Raw genomic sequence first — 23748 nt, forward strand, 5'->3', positions numbered from 1 at the left:
CCTTGGACAGTCTGTGTAATTTGTGGCATAGATGCACTGATAAATCATGTCCCAGAGGTTCCCAAACAGAGTGCAGTTTAGCAGTGTAGTTGCCTATTCACAATTATTTTGCTGCCATTTGACCAACAAGTGCAGCTATAAATAACAGGAGTAGCTGTAAATACTCATCTTTGCAGGCCTAAAAAACAGTATCTCGTTATTTACTCTAAAATGTTCACAGGATTACACATCAGGCTTCATCCACTGCTCGATTACTTTATGCATCTTTGCAAGTTTCCAAATATTAGAGAAATTGAAAAAAAAAATCCACCTTTCAGAACTAATGAATGTCATATTAAAGAACCGTGATTCATTTACAATAAGCAAGGCTGTGCCTGCACATGATAGCAAAAACATTCTGAATATGAGGTTGGCAAACAGTTAAATTTTTTTATTCACATTGCCTTATTATTATAGCTTTTAAATGGAGACTCGGGTTTGATAGGTTGAGCAACAATATTGTTTTCATAGTGGAGGAATTAAATCCATTTTTGTGTGCACACTCCTCTACTTTCAGGAAGTCATTGTAATTGGGCAAATTAGCATCACCGTACATAAAATCTTCATTTTTAGCTTGTCATGAATCCTTTGAGGGCATTGAATCTGCTGACATCACCGAGCAGCGGGGTTTCTCGTTTGTGATGTTACTGCCATTAGAGTCACGTTCAACAAATAAAATGCACCAATAGATGATTGGCTCACCTGCTGCACAAAATTCCCCCCACAATTTTCAAAAACTCACCGAGTGCCTTTTTCAGCACATTTTGGATCGTTGTCAAAATTATACACTCATCAATGTCTCCCACCAGCCTAACTGACAAACTACTCACTGTTACTAGTGAAGTGTCTGTAATTGAACACTTGAATCTTAGTAGAAAATGGCTGTAAATCTTCAACACCAAAGTTTTAACATCTCCAATTAAAGCTGAATTTTATGATCCCATATTAATCATATAAATATAATTTGAATGCATTTCCATTTGTCAGTGGCAACAAGTAAACATATTAACCCAACTACAGCCCTTAACCCTGTAATACCGTGTGTATTGTATTTGATGCATGAGTTTGTGTAATTTTTTCACCCACAAAACGTAAAAGAATTGCACATTTTTTTGCAATAAATTGCTTAAAAACAATCAGGTGTATTGACAACAGTACACATGAAAACTAATGCACCACACTTTAGCCCTGCATCAGGCAGGTGGCTGGTCCAGGATGTACCCCGCCTCCGCCCTATTGTAGCTGGGATAGGCTCCAGCCTCCGCTGCAACTCCTCCAGTTTCAAACACATTTAATGACAAAATATTTCAGCGTTCAGGCTTTATTACAACAGCACATAACCCCAACACTGTATATGAAAACTGGAAATTGTGAGAGAATCTTTCACACGTTAGCTGCTTGATTAGGTCGCGTCCAAGGCACTGACACTGTATAATGACTCACCACAAGATGGGCTTGAATCAAACACATTATGAGTAGTTTTGTCTCTACTGTCATCAAACAGTAACATTACATTCACAGAATACAACAAAACTAGAGGGAAAAAGAAGAACAGAACAAGTACAGAGAAAAATCTTTTTATTTAATGTCCACGTTAACGATCATTTCACTTTAGGTACTTTTCTTTTTACTTTGGAGTCGGTCTTCTTGATCAGTTTGCTCTGAGCTTTTGTTCCTTTCTTCAGCGCTGCGGGTTTGGGGGCTTTCTCCAGCTTCTTCTTCTTGGACGGCTTCTACAAAAAACGGAGGAAACGTTAACGATGCTAAAGAAAAACAAAACCTGAATCATCTGCAGAGGTTCCCTTCAACTCGAACAGCTGTGAAAAATACTGACCTCCAGTTTAGGCTTTTTGACAGGGGTTTCTATGGGAACCAGCTGTGGGATTTCTTCCTCCTCTTCAGCTGCTGCTTTATTTTTCTTCACCTTCTTCACCTTCCTCTTGCCCTCTGCAGTAGCATCTGCTTGCTCTTTGTCCTCCGTCTTATTTTTCTTTGTCTGCTTTGTGGATGCAGATTCCTGAAATGCACACAAACTTGTTACTTTTCCGAATGTTTCAACAAATGCAGCTTATACAAAAAAAAAATAATACATTTTGAGTGCTAACTTGTACTCACCTTGTCTTTAGGCGTCTGAGCTTGTTTGGACTCCAGGACAGAGAGATGGCCCAAGTCTGAGGTGTAGATAGGCAGAGCCACCGACGTTTGACTCTTAATGTGGATGAGTTTAATCACTGGTCCTTTCTGTAAAACAGCGATCAAATCAGACACGGCAAGAAAAACTTGCATCGATACATAAAAGAACGCTGTGCAACTTTTTGAATTCCAAACTGAAATTGCAAACTCTAAATAGTGTTGGACGATATATCGAATATACTCGATGTATCGTAAGTTTGTCCACGTACGATGGTTAAAATAGCTTTATCGTAACCATCGAGTATAGGTTGCCATGGAAATATTAAGCTGTCTGCACATAATTCACTGAGTTTTTTTTCCTCCCACAAGCTGCGAATGCATCATTAATCCCCCCTCCCAACCGAAAAGTTTTCTACCCGGCACACTGCACTGAGCATGCGCGTTTATACACCATCAGATAGGAGAAATATGGCGACGGCAGGCCATTCAGACTTGGATTTCACAAGGAGGATGTTGAACAAAATGCGGTAATTTGCAAATCATGCCGTTAAACTATTGCCGGAAAAGGTAGAAGAACCACAAAGTTATTCCACCAGCTGAAAAGTGATCCACTGCAGAATGAAAAATGTTTTAAACTCCGCGTGTGAACGTCTCCCCACACACCAAAGAAAACTTTAAATAAACCAGCTGTGACACGAGCTACAACTGCGATCGGCGAGAGAAAGAAAAACAGCACGGTAAGTTTAATTCCATGTTATTTTTTATCAAACAAAGTTATTTTGGTCTGAATCTGTGAGATCTCTACACGTGCCGTTTGCTTGGTTACGTAAAGTCAAGTGAGTTTGTAGCTTCCTTGTTTGTGTTTAGGCACATTTCACGAAATTGCGTAACTGCGTTTTTAATAGTTTGCCGTTTTTGCTGTTCGATGGTTGTTGAAATGGTTTATGTGAGCTTTTAGCTGAAATTCGGATGTTTCTGTGGATCCACACACGCTGACTTCACTTAGGCTTAAACTGCAGCTCACTCCCTTTCTCCCTGGTGCTGGGGACACTGGGGCTCAGGACATATTGTGATATTTTATCGCATATTGCAATATAGCCACAAAATAATCGCAATATTAGATTTTCCTCACATTGCCCAACCCTAACACTGATCAGTGCCCATTTTAGTGCACAGAAACTGTGCTGTTTGATACCGAGAGGAGCGTTTTCTTCCATACACGAAACAATCAATTAACCACTGACTGCACGAAAGGCCCGATCCCACTGAACGCATCATCCATCACGTTTAATCACAGGAAAAATAAAAACTGCTGAAGCCAATGAAACAAATCAGCCGTTATCTACATGCTATTATGACACGTACGACTCAAACGTCTTCATTTCTGCACCGAGACGCTGGATTTTTGTTTTTGTCACCAGTAGACTGGTGCTGGAACCAGTTGTGGGGACTTCCCTCCCACGCTAAAGAGGCAGAGCCTTACTGGGGATTTATGTTGCCATCACTATGATGCAAAGCCTTCTGAAACTACTGCGGCTTCAAACTACTGTGATTTGCACATTTCTACACAGCTACTTTTCGTATCAGTGAGAGAATAACAATTACCATCTCAATATAAGGAATATTATTGAGAGCTGGCATAGATCAGCTCAGTCGGGGTGTGATAAGTCTAAAATCTAACAACCAAATGTAAAACAAAAAATTCTCACCATGCGCAGTTTGGTGACCACTGTTTGCACGGCAGCCTCGATGTTTTCCGTCACCTCGTCCGCAGTCATGCCCGAGTGGGCAACACGTGCCATACTGCAACACAGGCAGAGTGCACGAAAACACAGTGTTACCAAACACAAAGATCACAGCAGTAGTATATGAAGCACCAATGTGACTGTTTCTTATTTTTTAACCGAGTAAGATGCTAAACATTGTGTATCAAAGTTGTAGAGACAGGCTCCACAGAAAGAGGAGGTCCATCTGGATTTACTTTGAGTTTCTATAGCACCAGTCTGACCCGTATCGATTACAGAGAATCGACAGGGTTGTACTGAGGTGCAGTTAAGATTATCTGCTACTGAAGAGTTTTTTTTTTTTTTTTTTTTAAAAAAGGGAACTTCTGCACAAAAAGCTGAAACCAGGGACACGTGAATAAATCTCACCAGCAGCAGCCCTTGTTGGTAACCTTCAGGCTGGTCCCCTGGATGACTCTCTCGATGTCTCTGGCCAGATGCTTGCTCTGCAGGTTCACGCACAGCGGCTCTCTGGAAAAGAAAGCAAAAGGGTAAGAATATATCCGTCGCAGCTACACGACACCTTAAAGTCATTTGCAGCAAAGTATCCAAAACAGAGAAACGTTCAGAGAACACAAGTGGGGGTGAAAAATTGTGGGAATAAGGGGCTTTACTTTCAATAATGTTTCAAATGACATTAAGCTCTCATCTTCTTTGGATACCGGATTTGCTCTTTTCTCCTCTGCTGCTGAATTTTTTTTAATGTGATAGTTTGTATTGCTTTGGCATGTTCTCCCTCTGCGCTTCTTAGTGGCTTCTGTGGCTCAATGCTATATTTTCAAATCCAATTTCTTGCATTCATCCTCATACAGAAGCACGAGCAGCTGCATTGCCAAGGGCTCCGAGAATCACCTGCAGTGAGTTTCTGAGGAAGCCGACGCGAAAAGAGAGGCAAGTAACATGATTGGTCAATCTGTTTGTATTGGGGCACTTTTACACTGGTCTATCATCTCGAAATGAGAAAAGACATATGGAGGGTGTTTCTGTCTGTTGGCTGATTTGGAATTAGAGTTTAATGTTACAGTGTTCGCACAGACGCAAGTTTATCTCCCACCTTCCACTGTTTTTTTCCTCCCCAATAGGTGTTTGTTGCTCCAAGACTCGACTGCATGCCAGGACAGCACAGCAAAGAGTGGAGGAGGTGAGCCCACGACTTGCCACGGCCAGCTGTGGCGTTTGGGTACGATGCCACGACTGGCCACAGTCTGCCAGAATGTTTGGGTGCGATGCCGCGACTTGCTACAACCTGCCGCGGCGTTTGGGAGTGATGCTGCAGCTTACCACGACTTGCTGCGGTGTTTGGGTGCAATGGTGCGACTGGCTACGACCTGCCGCGGCGTTTGGGAGTGATGTCGCGATCAGGGGTGAGACTGGGACTCGCCACTGCATTTGAGAGGGATGCTGCAATCTGCCACAGTGTTTGGGAGTGATGCCGCAAATTGCCAAGGTCTGCCGTGGCGTTTGGGAGTGATGCCGTAACTTGCCACTGCGTTTGACAGTGATGCCGCAAATTGCCAAGGTCTGCCGTGGCGTTTGGGGGTTATACTGCAATCTGCCACAGTGTTTGGGGGTGAGGCCGCGGCTTGCCAGTCTGCTGCTGCGTTTGGGGGTGATGTCATGACCTGGCATAAACCCATGAAGCAAAAAACTTATATATAGTATAGTTTACAGTCAAACCATAGTTCTTATTTTTCTAACACACACACACACACACACACACACACACACACACACACACACACACTAAACAGGACAAACTGAAAAGCGCTCTCACTTTTTACTTTTGTAGAAATGTTTCCCGAGGTGCGATGGCAGCAGTCGGCGGATGCGGTCATCAGAAATGAACAGGTCAAAGTTTCCCAGCAGGCGGCGCTTGGCTTCGTATGGTTTGTACTCCGTCTTCAGGACCTTATACGGTATGATCTGCCACAAACACATCCTTGAATGTTTCTTACCACTGACAAGACGGTTTAAAGCAGAAAAATGTACACTCAGGATAGCAAAAAAAAAAAAAACCTTGCCCATGTCTACTTAGGAAAAATTCCCAAAAAGGTGGCAGTTAAGCCCTTCTTCCTTTATACCTACTCTGAGCAGCTTAAGTGGACTTGACTCCCATTACAATCGAGTACCACCTATGCGCATAGGGTCGTTATAGCAACGTGGCAGAGCGTCCTGTGACATCATTATTTTGCAACACGAATCCCACAACAAAGGAGACAATGCTATACCTGCTGCTCAGTCTGTGGCTTTTTGTCAGACTCTGGCACTATGGTGGTGATTTTTGTGCAGCCGTTTCCCTCTTTACCAGATTTCAATGAGGGTGGGAACATGATCATGGTTAGGATTAGGGTTGCGGGACTATAGTTATGGTTATTGGGTTAGGTGAGTGGTGTGATGGCTTTTCCATATGCTACTATGACCTCACACCAATATGATTGGTTGCTTGCAATGCTGAACCTGGACCAACATCAGTTTAGAACAGTGTACCTCTGATATGCCTTTGACACCTCTCTCCTGCAGAAGCTTCTTATAAAACCTCTGGGTCTGCTCTGAGGTCATGTTGGGCTCATCTCTGGTGAAGAGGCAAATCTCTTCTGTGTCTGACCGCTGGCCACGGGGCAAGGGACTGCGGATAACAAAAAGAAAACAAAAGAAACACAATGACTCTGGGGGAATGCCATTATCAACGAATTACTTTAAATTTGGAAAACATTTGCTGCGACGGAGGAACTAAAATTCAGTCGCCTGGGCTGCTCACATGCGTATGGTCTGCGGTTCTTTGGGTATCTTCCACAGGGTGAAGAGCAGGCTGATATGCTGAGTCTCATCCAGAAACGGGGCTTCACCACTAGCTTTGTTTTTTAGGAAGGCCTGCAGGGCCTGGACGGCCTTCTTTACCTGTCAGACACATTAAGTTAAGACACCACAATACAAATGAGGCAGCTTAATACCTGAGCTATAAATTAGCATTTGCTAACGCCAAACGTGTTAGCATGTTGAAGAAGCTAGTTGGAACCAGCTGGCTCATTAGAGACACGTGGTAACAAACTTGATTAACAAGCAGCGTAACCCAAACATTCTAAAAACGACTAATTCAAACAAATCTGAAATCACAAATCAATCAAACTTTTACCTGCGATCGGTCCAGTAAAGCTTTCTCTGCCATTCTTCACACGTGGATCCCCCAAAAAACACCAGGGCGCATGCGTTGAGCGTCATGCTATGACGTAAAGTATATGTGTACATAAAATCAATATCAGATTCCACCAACAAAAAGGCTCTCAAAACAATACATATATGTGAATTTTGGGGTGTATTTATATAATTATTATTATTTTTACCCCTGGTTATTTGTATTCATGTTCTATTCTTTTGTATATTTCATCTGTTTATATGTTTTATACTCATTGTTTGTTCAATAAAGTTCCCGTAAAAAACAAAACAAAAAACAAACATCTCACCTATGGAGACAGCTCAGGATGGACTAATCCTGTCTATCCTAATGAAAATCCTAGTCTGTGAAACGCTTCTAAAATATCTGCTGCCCTATTGGCCTTATCTATCTTGAAAAATAACGTTTTAATGTCAGTGTGAATTTTACATCCAAAAATAAAGGATATATAAAAGTAGCTTTGCCAAAAAAAACTTTTTCTCTCTGGCTTAAAATGGAACTGATATCATTCACGGGAAATATGTTCAACAAATATTTCACAGCTCAGGCCAGCAAATACCGGAAATCCCTTTTTTGCACATCGGTCTTTCTGCTTCCGGATCTGTGACTCGTCACATGACTCTTCTTCCGGCTGAAACGAGGTGCCACCCACTCCAATCAGAGACATAACAGATGATGACGCTAACGATAAAATGGTGATTCAAAACGGTAAGGAAAATTATAATATAAATAAAAGAATAAAATATAACAGTAAAATGCAGCACTGTGGCAAATAAGAGATTAGTGCAGAGCAAATCGTTAATCAGGTGATTTAGCCAGGTTTTTTTTTTTAAAGTCACTTTCCTCACTTGCAAAACTCTGACGTTAAGCTCAACATAGCTCGTTAAGACATTAATCTGGCTTCGTAATATACCTCAGATCTCACTACCACCTGATAAACTTTCCCTTTCTGTTGCTGCTACCATTACTTCACTCTTCTCCACCTTGATATAATCTTTTTCTCACCTTGAACCCATCCACCTCCCTGCCCTCACACCTGTCCTGCATCTCTGCCACTTCAGACTTCCTTAATCTACCCTCAAACACTTTGCATAGAACATTTACATATTAAAAACCTAAATTAAAAGTGCATCAAACAGATTTGTAAGGTCATGGGTCTTTTACTGTTAGACATTTGTTATTTGATTAAATAAGGAACATATCTAAAAGAAATGTGGCGTGCGAGTGCAGTTGTTTAACCTGACATCTATATGCACAATACATCCCTGCTGTAAACCTGTGGTACAAATCAGACAAATACACTTTTCAGTTACAGCTTGATCTTTTATTTTCCATTTCGATTATGTAACAGCTGTGTGGGTCTGTCCGTGTGAGTGTGTTTATCCTTGGTTCATCAGAGTAGTATGTGAGCTCAGTCCAATTAAACCATCTCATGTGGAGAGAGACCAAACTAAAGACTCTGGCACAGCAATCCTTAAAATCAAATAAAAATGTCCTCTCTGGACTCTAAATCCTGCTCTTGAGATGGGAGAAGCACTTAGCAAATGATAATTATAGACTAACTCTGCTCTTTTTGCAGGATATGAAATCCTTCTGGACTTTATTTGTTTTTGTTGTTTTTTTCCCTTCCCCAAACTCAACAACACTGCATCCATCTCCATTCAAAAAACAAATGGCGCGGCCAGCAGACCATACGGTCAGGCCTGGGAGTACAGAAAGGGGCGGGGCATGTAGCTACATTAGTGGCATAGCTGAGCTCTCAATATGAGAAAGCTGACACACTGGACTTGGTCTCTCATTTCATATGGTTCATCATAAAAACTGATTCAGTCATGTTTTCTTCATTTGACATGATTTTATTCTTCCCTCCTTTTTTGTCGTTGTTCGTCTCTTCAGCATAGTTGTGTGTAAAGAGAGAGTAGCTGTTTGGGTCGGCTCTAGCAGCATTTCTCCTCTGGGAACGAGTGGAAGAACTCCATGCATGCTGCCATTGTTGCATTTAGTCCTTTTCTGGCACCAGCTTCAGCACTTTGCCAATGGCGATTGTTTTGCCTAATAGTATCAAGAGAATTGAGGGACAAAAGGGCGATTCAAAGATGCCTGAAAACAAATCCAGCTAACTTCAAGCCTGCACGGTGTCCTTACCTTCGTCTCTCAGTGTGAATCGCCCCATCTGAGGGAAGTCTTTGAAGGTCTCTAAGCAGATGACTCCTGCTGCCCGGAGCCTGGCGATACAAACCTGGTCCTGCTTCACAAAGCGTGGTCGTGTTTTGCTTTTCTCTCCTGTCTTCTTGTCCACCAGACAGATTAAGGCCTGTGGTGAGAATTGCACAAGTTTAGCACGAGTAATCAAATAATTAAAGAATGAAATAACCAAATAACTAATATGTAAGCCCAACAGTAACTTACTGTAATTTGCACTTCTTCGATGCAGGTGTGGATGTGAAGGACTGCATTGTAACCAGGACAAATGATGGATTTGTGCTCGATGATGACGATCTAAAAAAAGAAAAAGAACATTTCAGAGGACTTGAAAACCAGATTGTGTCTTTAGATACTTTGCTATTAGTAGCCTGTTACAAAAGCACATCATTTGTTTTAATTTCTTGAATATAAGAAAAATAAAGAGTATGTACATAGTAGAAAAAACTGAAAAAAAAGGCAGCCAACATCCAAAGAGCAGCGTTGATGTCCTTCAAGAAGCCTAGAGAACTATTCCTGAAGATTACTTTAAGAAATTATAAGAAAATTTGCCTTCTTCTGACTCTTTTTTTTTGCCTTATATGCTGTATTTTCCATGTGTGTTTGGATATGTTTCAATACATACAGTACAGGAAAAGCTGACAAAAGATTCAGCCCGAGAATCCCAGCTGTGCATGAAAACAGCCAAGGAATGACACAATCAACAACAAGCGGGCTTCGCAGTATTCCCAGTGTTTGTTGTCTTAACTTCAACCGAGCCACGGGGGGGTCCCAAGCCCGGATAAAATGCATCTTTGATCTTTTCCAGATCAAAAATGCAGATAATCAACAACTAAAAGTGAGACCCGAGTCTCACTAGAGACTACTAGATGGGTAAATCATTTTTTGCATGTTAAGAATCTCTTGAAGCTTTGAAATTTTAGGAAACATTTGGTAAAAAATGAACGTTTTGGACTACAGGTGGGTTTTTGCATGCTGCGTCACATATTCTCTTATAATACCAGAAAAGATCCTCTGAACCTCGTGACCCCTTAATACAAAGCGGTGTGTATACTACGATGTTTAAATGGATGTCTTGCCTAAGCTTATTTTCAGACCTGAAGGTAAGCATTTCACAAAGAAAAGTACAGATTATCAACACATAAGTAACTATTTGTCTGGCAAAAGTCTTACTTTATAAGCCTGTGTCTGCTCAACTTGTCCAAAGCAAGCTCCATCAGACAACTCTGCAATTAACACGGGCTTGAAAAATGTGTCTCCAAAGCTCTTATGGAGAAATGCCTCATCTTTGATAATTACTTCTGCTGGTCTGTGTAGACCTGCTGTGAACACATGATCATCAACCAGAGTGGCGACTGCTTTCTAACATAGCCAACCTGCAAAAGGATGCATTTAGTTTTGTTTTTAATATGAGACACAGCAGAGACACGGGAGCGGATTCATTACAGGAGCCTGTGGTGAGGAGTTTATTTGCTGGCATTAAATTAAATAAATGGCATCACCTGTGGTTACCTCACCCCCCTTCATCCCCCCAACTTCTCCCCACAGTTAACGACTGTCAAAGTCAGGAGTTAGAAGCCAGCATGCAGTAATTCTCCAGTCTTTACCTGCGCATCAAAGGTGCGCCCAGAGTGGCAGAGGTTGTCGGGGCTGCAGAGGATAAAACCAGGAAGGATCTCTTCCTCCTCTATGCCCTTCAGCCGCAACTTCAGGTTCTCCCCAGGACTTGCGTCGTCCGTCTCCACATCGTCACTCAGCAGGCTCAAAACCTCCACCGTGTGCTGCAACACACACATGCATACAGCTGCACGTAAAGTGAGGAAAGACTATTTCTGCATTGATGCAGAAGTATATATGACTGGCAATGAAAATGAAACTGAGTATTTGTGGTTACAGGATCCTCTTTCAATCAAGAAGAGGACTCACCCTGTTTGGCATCATGACCAGCTGCTGGGCTTTACTAATGGATCCAGATTCCAGCTTTCCAAGGATAACAGTACCCATATCCTACAAACAAGAAAACCCACAGTTAGAGGCAATATTCAAGTAAATGCACTATACTTTGCTAACCGCTAATACACCCATGTGTCCAAATAACATCTGCCATATAGATAATTTTACACTGGTGGAATGTCATATCAAATATGGTCAAAGTTTCTTTGCTGTTCGCAAATAATCCCTGTGAGTACAGGAGCTCCGCCCCCCTTCTGTCCAAATCTCCTGTTTACGAGGAGCAGCCAATCACAGGAAAGTTGGCTTAAAGGGAAGGTGGGTGAACTGAAGGAGTGCACCATAGCTCATAAGGATTATCTTGAACTGTGAATCATGCAAAGCTACTCTAGTAGAGTCCAAAAATAAAAAATATACAGTTCAAATATATAAGTTCACTTTAAACAGTCAGTGAATACATTCTGACTGTGGTGGGTGTGGCTCAGGAGGTAGAGTGGAAGGTCAGAGGACTGTTTCTCCAGCCACTCAAGTCTGCATGTCAGACTATGGTTGGGGGAAAGATACTGGGCCTCCAGTTACCCCCGACACATATGTGAGTGTGCAGGAATGTTAAACAAACCCTTAGGTACAGACAAAAGTGCTATATAAATGTGTGTAAGTGCCAGTCCATATCCCATTTACTTTAGTCTCAAATACTGCATTTCCTCATACTTTCAATAAGCACATAGTTCTAATGCAAGCCTTAGAAAAACATGGACTCTTGGAAGAAGCAGCTTGCTGTATAAGATATGATACTTTTCTTTTGGCAGTAAAAAAATGAAATAATGATCATGACTGTGAGCTTTCAGACACCACCAAAATAATGCACAGTGTTTTCTCCACAGCTGAAGGGTTGCTGTATCAAAGTCCTGGCAGTCTCGGTGACCATTAGTATGCAGCATCCAGTTGACTGAACCATAATCCCATTACATCAGGAGAACACCAATTGAGGCTACTTAGTCATATAACTGCTACATAAGGCTCTTATGCAATCGCTGGGAGAGAAAGACAACAGGATAAAGACAGATGATGACATATGAAGAAAGGAGGAAGAGCCGATGGTCAATTTTTGTTTCAAAATAATTCAATTCCAACAACGCTTACAGTGTGTGATGAACTGCTTCCAACATCTAAACCAAGCCGAGCGCCAAGGAGCTCAATTATCTCAAAGAGGAATGGCTGTGCGGAGGCCACAGTGTGTGTGTGTGTGGCTCATTGTGTGACTGTCTGTGTGTTCTGGGAAAAAAAACTCAAGAGGAAGCAAAATGACAAACTGACAAGAGAGTGAAAAAGGATTTTGGCAAAGTGAGCACGAACCAAAAGAAATTTTACACCCACTCATCCTCTGAGAGCGGAGCTGTGCAGAACACAAGCTGCCAATGGTTTTGGTTTTCTTCTTACAGGAAATGAGGATCAAAAGCTTCCAGTTGCTCACCTTGTATTTGTCTACGATAGGTAGTCTGACAGGCCCGTCACTTGATCTGGTGAAGTTTGGCAAACTGTCCAGGTGGGCAATAAATGGCAAACCCCTGTTAGAAAAAGAAATAAGCAAAACAGTAAAGGTTTTTATTGTAGTCAGCATTTGGTCGAAAGATTGCTTCACACAAATCAATGCACAAAAAAACCAAACAACACTACAGAAAACAGAACAAATCTGTGCAGTCTTAGTTCTCTATGACTTATGAGTTCTGTAAAGCAAAGAGACAAAGAAACACCGCACACACCGGCTTCCTTCATTATAAATACTGGAAATATTTAAATCAGCATGTGTAAACAAGCCTTACCTCCATCTTTTTAAAGGGGACCCGTTGTATTTTTCATTATTACCCACCATTTATGCATACTGTTACAATTGCAGATGCTCATATTAAATGTGACTCTAATGCTCCGGCTTCAGACCTTTTTTTCCACTTTTTTCCGATTTGCATATTATGAAGTGTGCATGTAGAAAGCAACACATTTGAAATGTTCCCCAATTTATCGCAGTTAACTGCCACGTTATCAAAAACACATTGCATCCAATTGCCAACTTGACCGCCCATTCAATGGCAAACTGATAGCAGACGTTTTATCGCCGTCTTGAAGCGCCAGTCTCTTTAAAGATGGCAGCTGAACACAAGTGGTTGCAAACCTGGTCCCTGTCTTTGAAGCAACCATTTCAAAGGCAACAACATCCCAGATTCACTGCACACTTTTGTAATAATGTTGTTTATGCTGCAGTGCCCAACCTCTGTAGAGGGCCAAATGGAGAAAACGTTTAAATGGAGAGGTTATGAAGCGCTAACGCAGCGTGCTTCAAAGAGTTCATTAACTAAGTGGCTGCCTCAAGGCCTAGGGTAAAATACATAAGTCTGATTTTAAACCACTTTGACAGATTACAACAGAGAAATATGGAGTTTAAACTCAGCATAATAGATCACCTTCTTTAATTTAAACAAATTGTCTCTTTGGCCTCAGAATTTTGATCCTCTGATTCTCCCAAAGTCACCAGAGGGTGAAGGAGTGTGAGCTGAACACTACATATTGATTCTTTCTTCACACATAATTATCAACTTATGCAGCAAAGCAACTATCCTATCACCCCAGCTAAGCTTTAACATGGCCATTACGATCACTGTGTACTTCAGAATCACTGTTATTATTGTTATTTATAGATTATTATACTGTAAGAGATGATTAAAGCAGTGACCAGTTGGATGACGGGGACTAATTAGTATATTTATGTGCTTAAAGGTCAGTAAGGTCGACACAGTGTTGTGGTTTTTTTGGTACTGACCCTTCTCTCTGGTCAGGTCTCACTTTATCTTATAAAGGTTGAAGCCTGGTGATGCCGTTCAGAGCACAATGACCTAACTGTGTTCTGTTTGTCTTTTGTTCTCGTGCTGTGAAGGCTTTCAAGGACAGCCTGTCTGCTTGTTGACAGTGCAGGACGTCACCATGTGCCTTTACATCCAGAGGGGTATAATGAAAACTCTCTACTCTACACAGTAATATAATAATATAACCTGAAGTATTGACAGAACACCTAGTGCCCCTTTAGTTGTTGCTCATCATAATCATTCATATGGTCAGCACCATAATTACAAAGAATCAAAGAATCCTCCTCACTCGACAGCTCATTTATTCATTTTTTTAATTCACTCGCATATTTAAATTAGTACCTTTAACTTTATTTTTTCTTAAAAAGCCACGTGTTTAAATATTCATTCTTTCTTTCTTCCCCTTTTCTCACTCCAAACATAACATTTATTCACAGGCTTTGTGTCAGCTACTAATCTGCATATCTGTGTAATCTATCCCTTTGTTGTCTTTCGCTTTGATTTGTCTTCCTGCAAAGCACTTAGCGTGCATTTTAAATAAACTCTCGCACGCAAATAATAGGCCGAGCCGGGCACTCATCATTTTGTACTCGTCATAGAGCAGGAAATACAGACTGCAAGAACTATATCTGAATTCGCTGAAATATAAATAAGCGTGACATGCTCAGAAAGAGCTCACGCGTTCAACGCCTGATGACTTCAGGGGCCGTTCAGAGAGCTGACTTACGTGTACCAGGGGCATTCGGGTACAGGGTCCTTGAGGTTGGCACCTGTGAGTCCAGAGCAAGGCATAAAGTGGATGTCCTTCTTAGGGTTGAAGCCCACCTTCTTTAGAAATGGCACCAGCTTCTCCTTACACTCCTCATACCTGCGAGAAGAAAACAAAAAAATTATTAAAATATTTGTTTAACATTGTGTTTGACATAAATATCACGCTGGAATCATTAATGAACAAATAAAACAAATAAAATCAGTCATTTAACCACGACTGGTGATGCTTTAAAGCCCAAAATCACTACTAACACTTTCCTGGAGATACTGCATGTTTTTCTTTTTTAAATAAAGTCCGACATAAACATTAAAATTCCCAAATTATCCATTTTAAATCACCTTTCTAGGCTCCAGTTGACAGTGGGGTCATCCATCTTGTTGATGAGGACAATGAGATGTTTAACTCCTGCCGTTTTAGCCAGCATGGCATGCTCCCGCGTCTGCCCACCCTTTTCGAATCCCGTCTCAAACTCGCCCTTTCTTGCCGAAATCACCTGGCAAAAACCAATAAGGCAAGAGAGAAATATTTAGAGAGCGCCTTTTATATTAAATCAACCCGTGAAAGAACCGGGTGATATGTTTCTGAGGTTCAGGGATACAGATCTGTCTCACCAGGACTGCCAGGTCAGCTTGTGACGCCCCACCGATCATGTTGGGGACAAAGCTCTTGTGTCCGGGGGCATCGAGGATGGTGAAGTGTTTTTTCTCCGTCTCGAAGTAAGCTCTTCCAACCTCGACCGTCTTCCCTTTGTCTCTCTCCTCCTGATTTGTGTCCAGAGCCCACGACAGGTACCTGCAACAACCGCGCTCGTGCATTCATTTATGTTTTACAAAAAGGTGCGTACGGCACAAAGAAGGTAAATGCCGTCAAAACACGACGCCCCTCACCATGTCTCCCTGTTTTTTTCTTTCGCTTCTCTTTCATATTTCTCCAGGGTTCGTTTGTCCACCATTCCAGTTAAGTACCTTTCAATGAGGGCACAAAGGGAGGAAACATTAACAAAACGTGCAGCCCAGTGCACGTCCGAGACAGCCAGAGGCTTCGGCTGTTGTAACAGATGATTCAACTCTGTGTTTTTATTCTCCTGTATCGCTAGTTGAGCTAAAAACAACTCCATAAAGAAATGAATCAAAAACAACACAAAACATTTAAAAATAAATGGATCACTCACATGATCTGTCCTCCGATCGTCGATTTCCCGGCATCTGGCAAGTACAAACAATTTTTTAGTGAACATAACTTTGCATAAACAGCCTTAGATGAAACACGACCGAATGCAACGCACCAACATGACCAATGAAGACCACGTTAACGTGTTCTTTCTTAGGAGCGTCTGGTGGCGCCGGAGCCACTTTGGGCAGGGGCATCTCCTCCTCTTCCTCCTCCATCATCTCCTCGTCCTCTTTCCCTGCTGCGCCTCCCTCCTCCGCGCAGGTCCCCCCAGACCCCAGATCCTCGTGTCCGCCACCACCTTCGTCTCCCCCGGGCTCCTCTTTCTGCTCCCACGTTTCTTCCTCTGTGGGCATGTCTGCCTCTGTGCTTCCATTCTCCACTGGAGCTGGAAGCACACATTTTGTACATTTCTAGTTATCTAACTCCGCTGTAATAACCGGCATCGCACCGACAACTTGGGGGCTGCTTTTCATTTGCTGGGAGGAACTTTAAAGACGCTGTATGATAGGAATAAAATCAAAAGTGACAACTGACTTATTGCAGATCCTGGACTTCAGTCAAGCTGATGTAAATCTTGCCAGATCTTTTAGCAAACTTAAATCTTTTCAAGCACATTTGCACAAAGATTTTAATCAAACAACTTCAAAGACAGGCCTCACCCCCATTTATCTACATCTCCTGCATAGTCTATTGCTTTAATCCAGCATGCTGTGTAATATGTGCTGCAAGACTTTGTAAATAACCTAAAAAGCACCCTATTGCTACATATCCGTGGTCTGCCCACTTTATAAAGACAAAATCAATGTGATGTTCTGCAACGCAAGCGCGTCAAAAATAAATAAATCAGGAGCAAGAGGACGCTGAAAATGTGCTGTGCCTTGCAGAAGAAGAAGCATCTTCCCTTGGCAACACACAAATAAGCCTCCAATTTCCGTCACTATGAAATTATGCGGCCCAGCAGTTGAGTACAATGTCTATTTTCTTCTCCACGCCCTTCATTTATAATCAGCTGACTTTGTAGGCTGTCTCGTCAAGCTGTACTTATATTTTGAGACATGTTCGGGGACATCTGAAGGAACGAATGTTGCCGCAACCATCTCCATGAATGTGTCTGCAGGCAATGGGCCTAAGGGAGGTGACTGCAGAGCTCGCTCACTTATCTGTCCTTATGTACACTACACGGTCATCTGGTTTTGTGTCCCTGCCTCAGCCACTCTTTGAAAAGCAAAAATGAGTTCCCCATAACTCAAGCAGAGGTGTATGACATCCGGGCAAAAGGCCAAATATAAGGGAAATGAAGCCTCGCCAGAACAAAGTTAATATGTTTCTGGTGTAACCAAACACAGTGCACTGACACAGAGCAGGCCGGGGCCTTGGACAGGCAGCTCTTGACACATAGGAATCATGGCATGTGCCAGTAGGAGATCTATTTTGGGCAGGAGCGAGTGAGGTTGCATCACATTCTACCTAGGCCCATGCACGTGGGTTTCTACCAATGACAGAAAACCAAAAATGGCTCAGTAACTGTGATTACAAGTAGTGAGCATCCAAGCTTTAAAAACTGCATGAGGTCTGGTGTGACACTTATAACGTGGATGTTAAATCTTGCACACCTGAGCCTGTATCTACCCCCTGAAGCCTGAGCTAGAGCTGTAACTTAACCAAGTGAACATGCAGTGCACTGGAGTACACTGTGGATGCGTACCGACTGTTTCTGACACCTCCATACTGGCAGCTGGATCAGGGGTACCTTAAAGATAAGAAAACAAAAAATACTTTCGTAACTACTCATTAGAAAAGATTGCCCGCGGCTCACATATTTGTTACTACTACGTCATGAATCAGCTATTGCACCACAGCCGCACTTGTGCCGACTTGTTGATGAGTTAGAGGGTATGCTGTGCTGTTCAGCACAGCGAGTTACACACAGGAAGGCTAACTTAGCTGGACTAGCAAGCAAGCTAGCAAGTTAAGCTAACTTCCAGCCAGCTGTCTGAAATTTAACCTACCATCTGAAGCCGGCATTTCCACAGCGCTGGCTTGAAGGAAGCTTGGTACAAACACCGGGGCGTTAACGTTGGGGACAAACGGCTTGGCGTTGACGTTAAGGGCGGCGAAGGCGGTTGGGAGTCCCGCCGCGGCAGCAGGGGCCTCGGCATCCTCTTCCAGCTCCCACGAATCCGGGGCTGTGTCTCTCGTGTCCATCGCTGCTTTTTCCAGAGTTGACAGGCTTCCCACCACCGGGCAAGGCGAATGATTTTTGTGGTTCCGTTTATACGGGTTTAGTTGCTGGTGTGTTTTAGACTCTTAGCAGCACGCTCGGTGAAGTTCCCATTGCTTTGTTAAGCCTTGCCTTGACAAGCATATGGATCCCGTAGCTGACGAGAAGTGGTGCACGGCAGCTGCACGTCCCTCGCACACCGCCAGAGGGCAGCACCGGACACCTGCAAACCCGCTAAGTATACAGTCAGGGTACAATTAGTCTTGCAACCCCCCCCCCGCAATGAAACCCAAGTATGAAACATCAGAAAAGGGATTTTTATTCTTTATTAATTTCATAACAATCTCTCAAACAGAAACACCCCCACCACCAAATAGTACAATACTATATGTCAGACTTTAATCTTTAACAAATTACATAAGGTTAATGAAGCTATTAATAAATAAATAAATAATATAACTAACAAGTTGACGGGTGAGCAAGGAACAGTGTTAACATGCAAGTCTCATCTTTTCCTTTTATTATACTTCAATTATACTTCAATCTTTGGCATCAGTAACTCCTCCAGCAGAGATGGCAAAGGTTGCCTCATTCTCAGGCATATCAGGACTGGAAGCAAACACGAAGAGACAGATGAGTGTAGAACATTTATCTAAGACTTTTCACGCTTTGCTCACGTTCACATCTTTGTCACTACAGTGTCATATCATGTCTTATACTTTATCCAAATAATTAAACTGATCACTATGAAAATTGCCCTTGAACTGCTAAATACCTGTCAAATATCTTGGCGATTCTCATCTCCCCACGCCCCTTCCTCAAGCTGATGCGTGTGGTGGAAGCGTGGGCCAGGATGTGCCCACCAATTGGCTTCTTGGGATCAGCTTGAAACCTGAAATGGGTGAGAAACCTAAGAACATCTCAGCAGTGTTTCACACTGCGTTTGTATCAGAAAACCTCCTATTTGTAAGCATGAGGGAATCTGCGCTATCTTACGTCATTCCGGCTCCAGGATCAGCTGTCATTTGGTTGGTAATAAACACAGCTACGTTGTACTCTGACAAAAACATAGATCAGAGTCAGTGAAGTTTGAACGCAAGCATCAGTTTAAGAATCGCAATCACCCACAGAGATAGTTGAAGGCTTGTAAATAGTTGCTGTCTCATTTATGAATGCAAACAGACTGCAATCAGTCTGATTGAGGCATTGTCAATGAACACAGACTCAGCTGGTTGTATTCTAGTTATATTCTTATAGACCAAGAAAGCTGCTGAGCTCAAAAGTGAAAGATCAGTGTAATATTCTCTTAAGCATCTCATGAGTTGTTACAATGTTATTTGCGATAAGTGTGCATCATGGGGTGCCTGGTGATTCCCACCTCTAGGACCTAGCTTCCAGGTTGGAAAAACGTGGAAGTGGAAGTGCTTTAAACCTACAGTCTATATAAGGTCACCAGATGGTGAGAGTTGTAGGTGCAAAAAAACTTCTGGTCCTCTGAGAAAACAATTTACTGACTTCTCCTATGTAAACACTGTCCTGCTGAGTTTATGGGCTCCGTCACTCATTGTGGGTGATACGACTCCAAAATGTATCGTGTGTCAAAATGGAAGATTTTTTGTGGCTAAGGAGTTACAAATCACAAGTCATTGGCCCAATTAGCACACTGTTTCACAGTCAGTTCACAGTCAGTGGAAACACTCATCTCGAAGCTTTAAAAACATTCTGTCTCCATGTTGATGATTGTTTATCCTACATTCCTTATACATAAAAGTTACTATATGAGGAAAATGATCAGGGTGCTATTTCCAGTCAACCACCAGCAACTTCTGTTTCCAACAGTTCGTGTAAAAGATAAGGTGTTAATGGCATAAATATTTATACACAAAAACCGAGAATCCTGATTCAGACCTTCAGAGATTTTCTGCAGCCTTGAAAGCATCTGGGCCAGTTTCTGCTGCCGCTCAGCGAGCTCCCCTCTGCCAGAGAAGTCCACTCTGAACAGAGCCATGATGGAGTCGATAATCTACCAATGACGAGCACACAAGCAGAGTGAAAGGCCAGAGAAACAGGGAAACCCGGTTTCTAGGTGTTGTTCTCCACCTTGATTAGATTTACAGAGTTGATGATTAAAACCAATATCAGAAGAAAAGTTCTCTTGCTTACCAACAGCTTGAACACGCCTCCTTCTTCATGAAATTTGGCTGCTACAAAGTCCAACAGCTCCATCTGGTGTTCACCTGTAGAGTTTTCAGTTCTTTATAAAATGCTCTAAAAAAGTCAGTCTAAATCAACTGTAACGGATGTTCGTACTAGTGTAGGCTCGGGCGTAAAGCACGTTGTCCAGCACGGCATCATGGTCCACGTTAAACCTGTCAGCGATGTCTCTCAGTCTGTCCGGGCGACTCAAATCAGACAAGTACAAGTCAAGGAAAACATCTAACATCAGCGTTACATGGCAGTGTTTCAGCTGACGATATATATATTTAGTGCCGTGCTCATTCCAAGGATACAAGGTGTTCTCCGTGTCAATGAAGATTACTTTTCCGCCCGAGTATCCGTCCTCGCCTGGCAACTGAGCAGTGACTGAACGACAAAGAACGCGTTTTAAACTACTCTGTATCAGGAAGCTAAAAACAAACAAAAAAGGTTCTTTACTCACCACAGAGCGTGTGAGACAGCTGGGTTTTTCCTGTGCGAAACTCTGGAAGAAGACATACTGAGAGTAAATTCATGAATTTGAAATGTATTCATGAATTTAGATGGGAAAACATCAGAGAGAAACACATTACAGGGGGGTGTCTGCTCACCTCCAAAGGCCTCTGTGATCGCCATACTCTCTACACCTCCACCCAGCAATTTACTGCAGAGACACAGTTCACATACATGTAAAATCATACAAAATCCCATCGGTTTAATCAATACTAACGCTGCTGTTGATAAATCTCAAAAACCTCCTATATCCTCCATGTTACTGCCAATTTATCTATTAATATGCTAAAGCTATGAAGCAAAGAAGAAAGTCTAGTGTGATTACTGCGTGCACAAAGTTCGGTGAAAAATAACCCTGAGATTCACAACTGTGTGTATTTTATTGAACTACAAGCATTCTGAGTCAGCAGACGACCGCTCGCTACCTGTTATCTGCGTGAACTGCGGGGAAGTTGAAAAAAACAAACGAACAAAACTGGATAATTTATGACTGAAGGAACTGAAACAGTGCCTGAGGAGGAAGCCAGAAAGTGCACAGCTTTTAAAAAGAGTGAGCTCAGAAGGGACAATGGTTAATAAGAAAAGGGAGGTTTCGGGTTAAACAAATAAACAAAGTGATGAACTTTATCTCCCCTGAGACAAGAAGTCTTCTAGGGTAAGAAAAGGAAACGTTTTGACATAAAAAAATTATACAAAACAAACAGAACAACCCAACGGAAGAAAATGTGCAGTCTGAATGTGTGCTCTGAACACAGACCACACAAAAGGAAGAAGAGTGAGGATCTGATGAGTATCTGATCTGTCAGCTCAACAATGTCAATGACTTTTTTGTTTAAATAGCACACCTGATTATACTTAAACTCAGTCTGATTAACACGGGAGACAAAAACATAAAAACCCATGTAGGTTTTAAGGCAGTGAAAACAAAATAAAAGCTCAATTACAACAAAAGCTCAATGAAACTTTACAAAGAACACACATGCACTAATTAATGTAACAAAAAGATTTCGAGGGTTTTTTTTAATGTCGGCACAGATGCATGTGACCTCTGGTCAGCAGGCAGCTTGTTCCAAAGAACAGGACCACAGTAACCAAAGCAACCTCAGCACAGTGAGAGGTTTGACTGGGTTATAAACAATTAGTAAGTCAAAGACACATTGGAGGGGTCAAGCAACTGAGAGGCTTATGAACTAGCACTGAAAGCCAATGAAGTGACTTCAATAGTGGGGTCACATTTTCACATCTATAAGAACTGATTCGTCCTACTGATGACCTGGAGACTCCTGCAAATTGAGCGTTACAATAATTCAACCTGCTTGCTTGCTAACCTAAAAGCATGGATCAATTTCTCACCAATCTTAAGTTTTAATATTTTCTGAATATGATTATCAAATCTAAGATCATTCTCCAAAATAATTTCAAGGTTCCTGACTTGAGACAGGGATGATAAATATGAGCAAATTTTCTGTCTCTGACTTTTTGGACTAATACCAAAAACAAAGACGTTTGTTTACATTTTATGTGACCTTCTAGCCTTCATCCAAGTGGCGAGAATTTATGCATAAAGATAGTTTGAGGGAGTTCTTAATTAAGGTATGGACGAATTCAGGTGAGAAAATACTGATGAATGCTGGACTTGCGTGTAAAATGAAAACAGGGTACACAAGGTTTTGTCCACTGTTTGTGAATGAGGCCCAATATGAGGAAAACTTAACTCAAACTCTTGGCTCCCAGTTGTGACGTGGAACACCTGCTTCCTCCTTGCGCTGTATTCAAAAGCCGTCAGGAAACCGACATTCTACAACATAAAGAGAATCAACTATAACACAAATCGTCTTTTCAGTCACGTTTTGATCCCACTACAGATATAAACAGGACAGAGCAGATATTTAAGGATTCAAAACGCAGTATCTTACCAGCAATTTTCCAGCAGCTTCCTTAATTTTTTCCACTTTTGCTTCTGACAGGCCCTTGATGTTACACAGAGCTTTGCGGGTAGTCATCTGGATCCCCTTAACAGTGCAGATGCCCACTGACTTCAGCTTTTTGATGTCTGCCATGTTCTGTGATCACACGGCAGGAGGGTCAGATTGATGCTCACACACTCAAATTGCTTTTTGTTAGATGAGTGTTTTTGAGCTCAGCTGTTTACTCACTATCCCGTGTTTCTGCAGGAGATCAATGTCTTGGAAGAAAGACTCCTGTGAGGTTCAGAGGAAAAATCTATATGAGCTAACTGATCAAGAGTAAATATAACATTAAAAAGCCTGCAGATTATAGCTTTTCATAATGTTTTAATCTACTCTTCTGTATTATCTTTATACAATATTTGTAACCAAAATATAATATAGCTTAAACTTTAAGTTATTTAAACATTTTTTTTTTTTTATCTTAAGGCAAATCTTTATTTAACATATTTTTTTTCTCTTTAAAGAGGGACACTATAGTATTAACACGCACTGAATAAAATAATACTCAAATCTTACCTCATCATCCTGGAAACTAGAATCATCTTCAACAACTTGATCCTCTGCAACTTTCATGTTTAATGCAGAATGAGGTCAGAATTAAAGATGAAAGGTATTTTGATTACTCAGCTAAGATATTTAGCCAGTCTAAAATCAAGCTAACTCTTTGCTAACCATACACTGCTCTTTCAAGGCAAACAAACAAACAAACCAACAAACAAAAACAGGTTAAACTACAAAACAAGACTGTCAGATTATCGTATGATT

The 23748-nt window shown here is 41.8% G+C and overlaps 3 protein-coding genes and 1 non-coding gene across 5 annotated transcripts; all 4 read right to left on the reverse strand.

Annotated features, from left to right (window-relative positions):
* Positions 1 to 1600: 1600 nt before the first annotated feature.
* rsl1d1 (ribosomal L1 domain containing 1) lies at positions 1601 to 7195 on the reverse strand. The gene is made up of 9 exons (XM_084938173.1): positions 7090 to 7195; positions 6715 to 6854; positions 6444 to 6582; positions 5731 to 5879; positions 4326 to 4427; positions 3882 to 3975; positions 2155 to 2280; positions 1874 to 2056; positions 1601 to 1772 (listed from the first exon to the last, which is right to left on the reverse strand). Exons 1-9 carry the CDS (start codon positions 7120 to 7122, stop codon positions 1641 to 1643), a joined length of 1098 nt encoding a protein of 365 aa, XP_084794299.1. The 5' UTR covers positions 7123 to 7195; the 3' UTR covers positions 1601 to 1640.
* Positions 4095 to 4222, reverse strand: LOC146381965 (small nucleolar RNA SNORA55). The gene has a single exon (XR_014801237.1). It is a non-coding gene; the product is annotated as a small nucleolar RNA SNORA55 (small nucleolar RNA).
* Positions 7196 to 8430: 1235 nt separating the features above from the next.
* Positions 8431 to 18511, reverse strand: gspt1 (G1 to S phase transition 1). 2 transcript variants are annotated; one of them, XM_084938171.1, is made up of 14 exons: positions 18093 to 18510; positions 17789 to 17833; positions 16196 to 16468; positions 16082 to 16115; positions 15798 to 15875; positions 15522 to 15702; positions 15249 to 15403; positions 14866 to 15006; positions 12755 to 12848; positions 11257 to 11337; positions 10938 to 11111; positions 9538 to 9627; positions 9274 to 9442; positions 8431 to 9180 (listed from the first exon to the last, which is right to left on the reverse strand). In XM_084938171.1, exons 1-14 carry the CDS (start codon positions 18286 to 18288, stop codon positions 9128 to 9130), a joined length of 1764 nt encoding a protein of 587 aa, XP_084794297.1. In that variant the 5' UTR covers positions 18289 to 18510; the 3' UTR covers positions 8431 to 9127. The 2 variants fall into 2 exon arrangements, with proteins under 2 accessions (XP_084794297.1, XP_084794298.1); XM_084938172.1 differs by lacking the exon at positions 17789 to 17833 and having other exon boundaries at positions 18093 to 18511.
* Positions 18512 to 18601: 90 nt separating this feature from the next.
* dmc1 (DNA meiotic recombinase 1) lies at positions 18602 to 23564 on the reverse strand. The gene is made up of 13 exons (XM_084938174.1): positions 23500 to 23564; positions 23170 to 23214; positions 22930 to 23076; positions 22729 to 22811; positions 21112 to 21164; positions 20964 to 21005; positions 20815 to 20887; positions 20615 to 20706; positions 20468 to 20541; positions 20213 to 20327; positions 19301 to 19361; positions 19080 to 19196; positions 18602 to 18913 (listed from the first exon to the last, which is right to left on the reverse strand). The coding sequence occupies exons 1-13, from the start codon at positions 23554 to 23556 to the stop codon at positions 18844 to 18846; spliced, it is 1029 nt and encodes a 342-aa protein (XP_084794300.1). The 5' UTR covers positions 23557 to 23564; the 3' UTR covers positions 18602 to 18843.
* Positions 23565 to 23748: the final 184 nt, after the last annotated feature.

The sequence above is a fragment of the Perissodus microlepis genome, chromosome 8 (assembly GCF_051167445.1).
Source record: "Perissodus microlepis isolate ML-2025 ecotype Zambia chromosome 8, ASM5116744v1, whole genome shotgun sequence".
Taxonomy (NCBI): Eukaryota; Metazoa; Chordata; class Actinopteri; order Cichliformes; family Cichlidae; genus Perissodus; species Perissodus microlepis.

Coding starts and splice junctions, on each gene's coding strand:
- rsl1d1 (XM_084938173.1), bottom strand. CDS start 7,122: ATGGCAGAGAAAGCTTTACTGGACCGATCGCAG. Junction 4,428..5,730: donor CATTTCTACAAAAGTAAAAA/GTGAGAGCGCTT, acceptor TTTCTTTTCCAG/AGAGCCGCTGTGCGTGAACC. Junction 3,976..4,325: donor ACCAACAAGGGCTGCTGCTG/GTGAGATTTATT, acceptor CCTGTGTTGCAG/TATGGCACGTGTTGCCCACT.
- dmc1 (XM_084938174.1), bottom strand. CDS start 23,556: ATGAAAGTTGCAGAGGATCAAGTTGTTGAAGATGATTCTAGTTTCCAG. Junction 23,215..23,499: donor CTAGTTTCCAGGATGATGAG/GTAAGATTTGAG, acceptor TGAACCTCACAG/GAGTCTTTCTTCCAAGACAT. Junction 20,542..20,614: donor TTACGCCCGAGCCTACACTA/GTACGAACATCC, acceptor AAAACTCTACAG/GTGAACACCAGATGGAGCTG.
- gspt1 (XM_084938171.1), bottom strand. CDS start 18,288: ATGGACACGAGAGACACAGCCCCGGATTCGTGGGAGCTGGAAGAGGAT. Junction 17,834..18,092: donor GGAAATGCCGGCTTCAGATG/GTAGGTTAAATT, acceptor CTTATCTTTAAG/GTACCCCTGATCCAGCTGCC. Junction 9,628..10,937: donor GGCGCACCTTTGATGCGCAG/GTAAAGACTGGA, acceptor TTCTTTTTTTAG/ATCGTCATCATCGAGCACAA.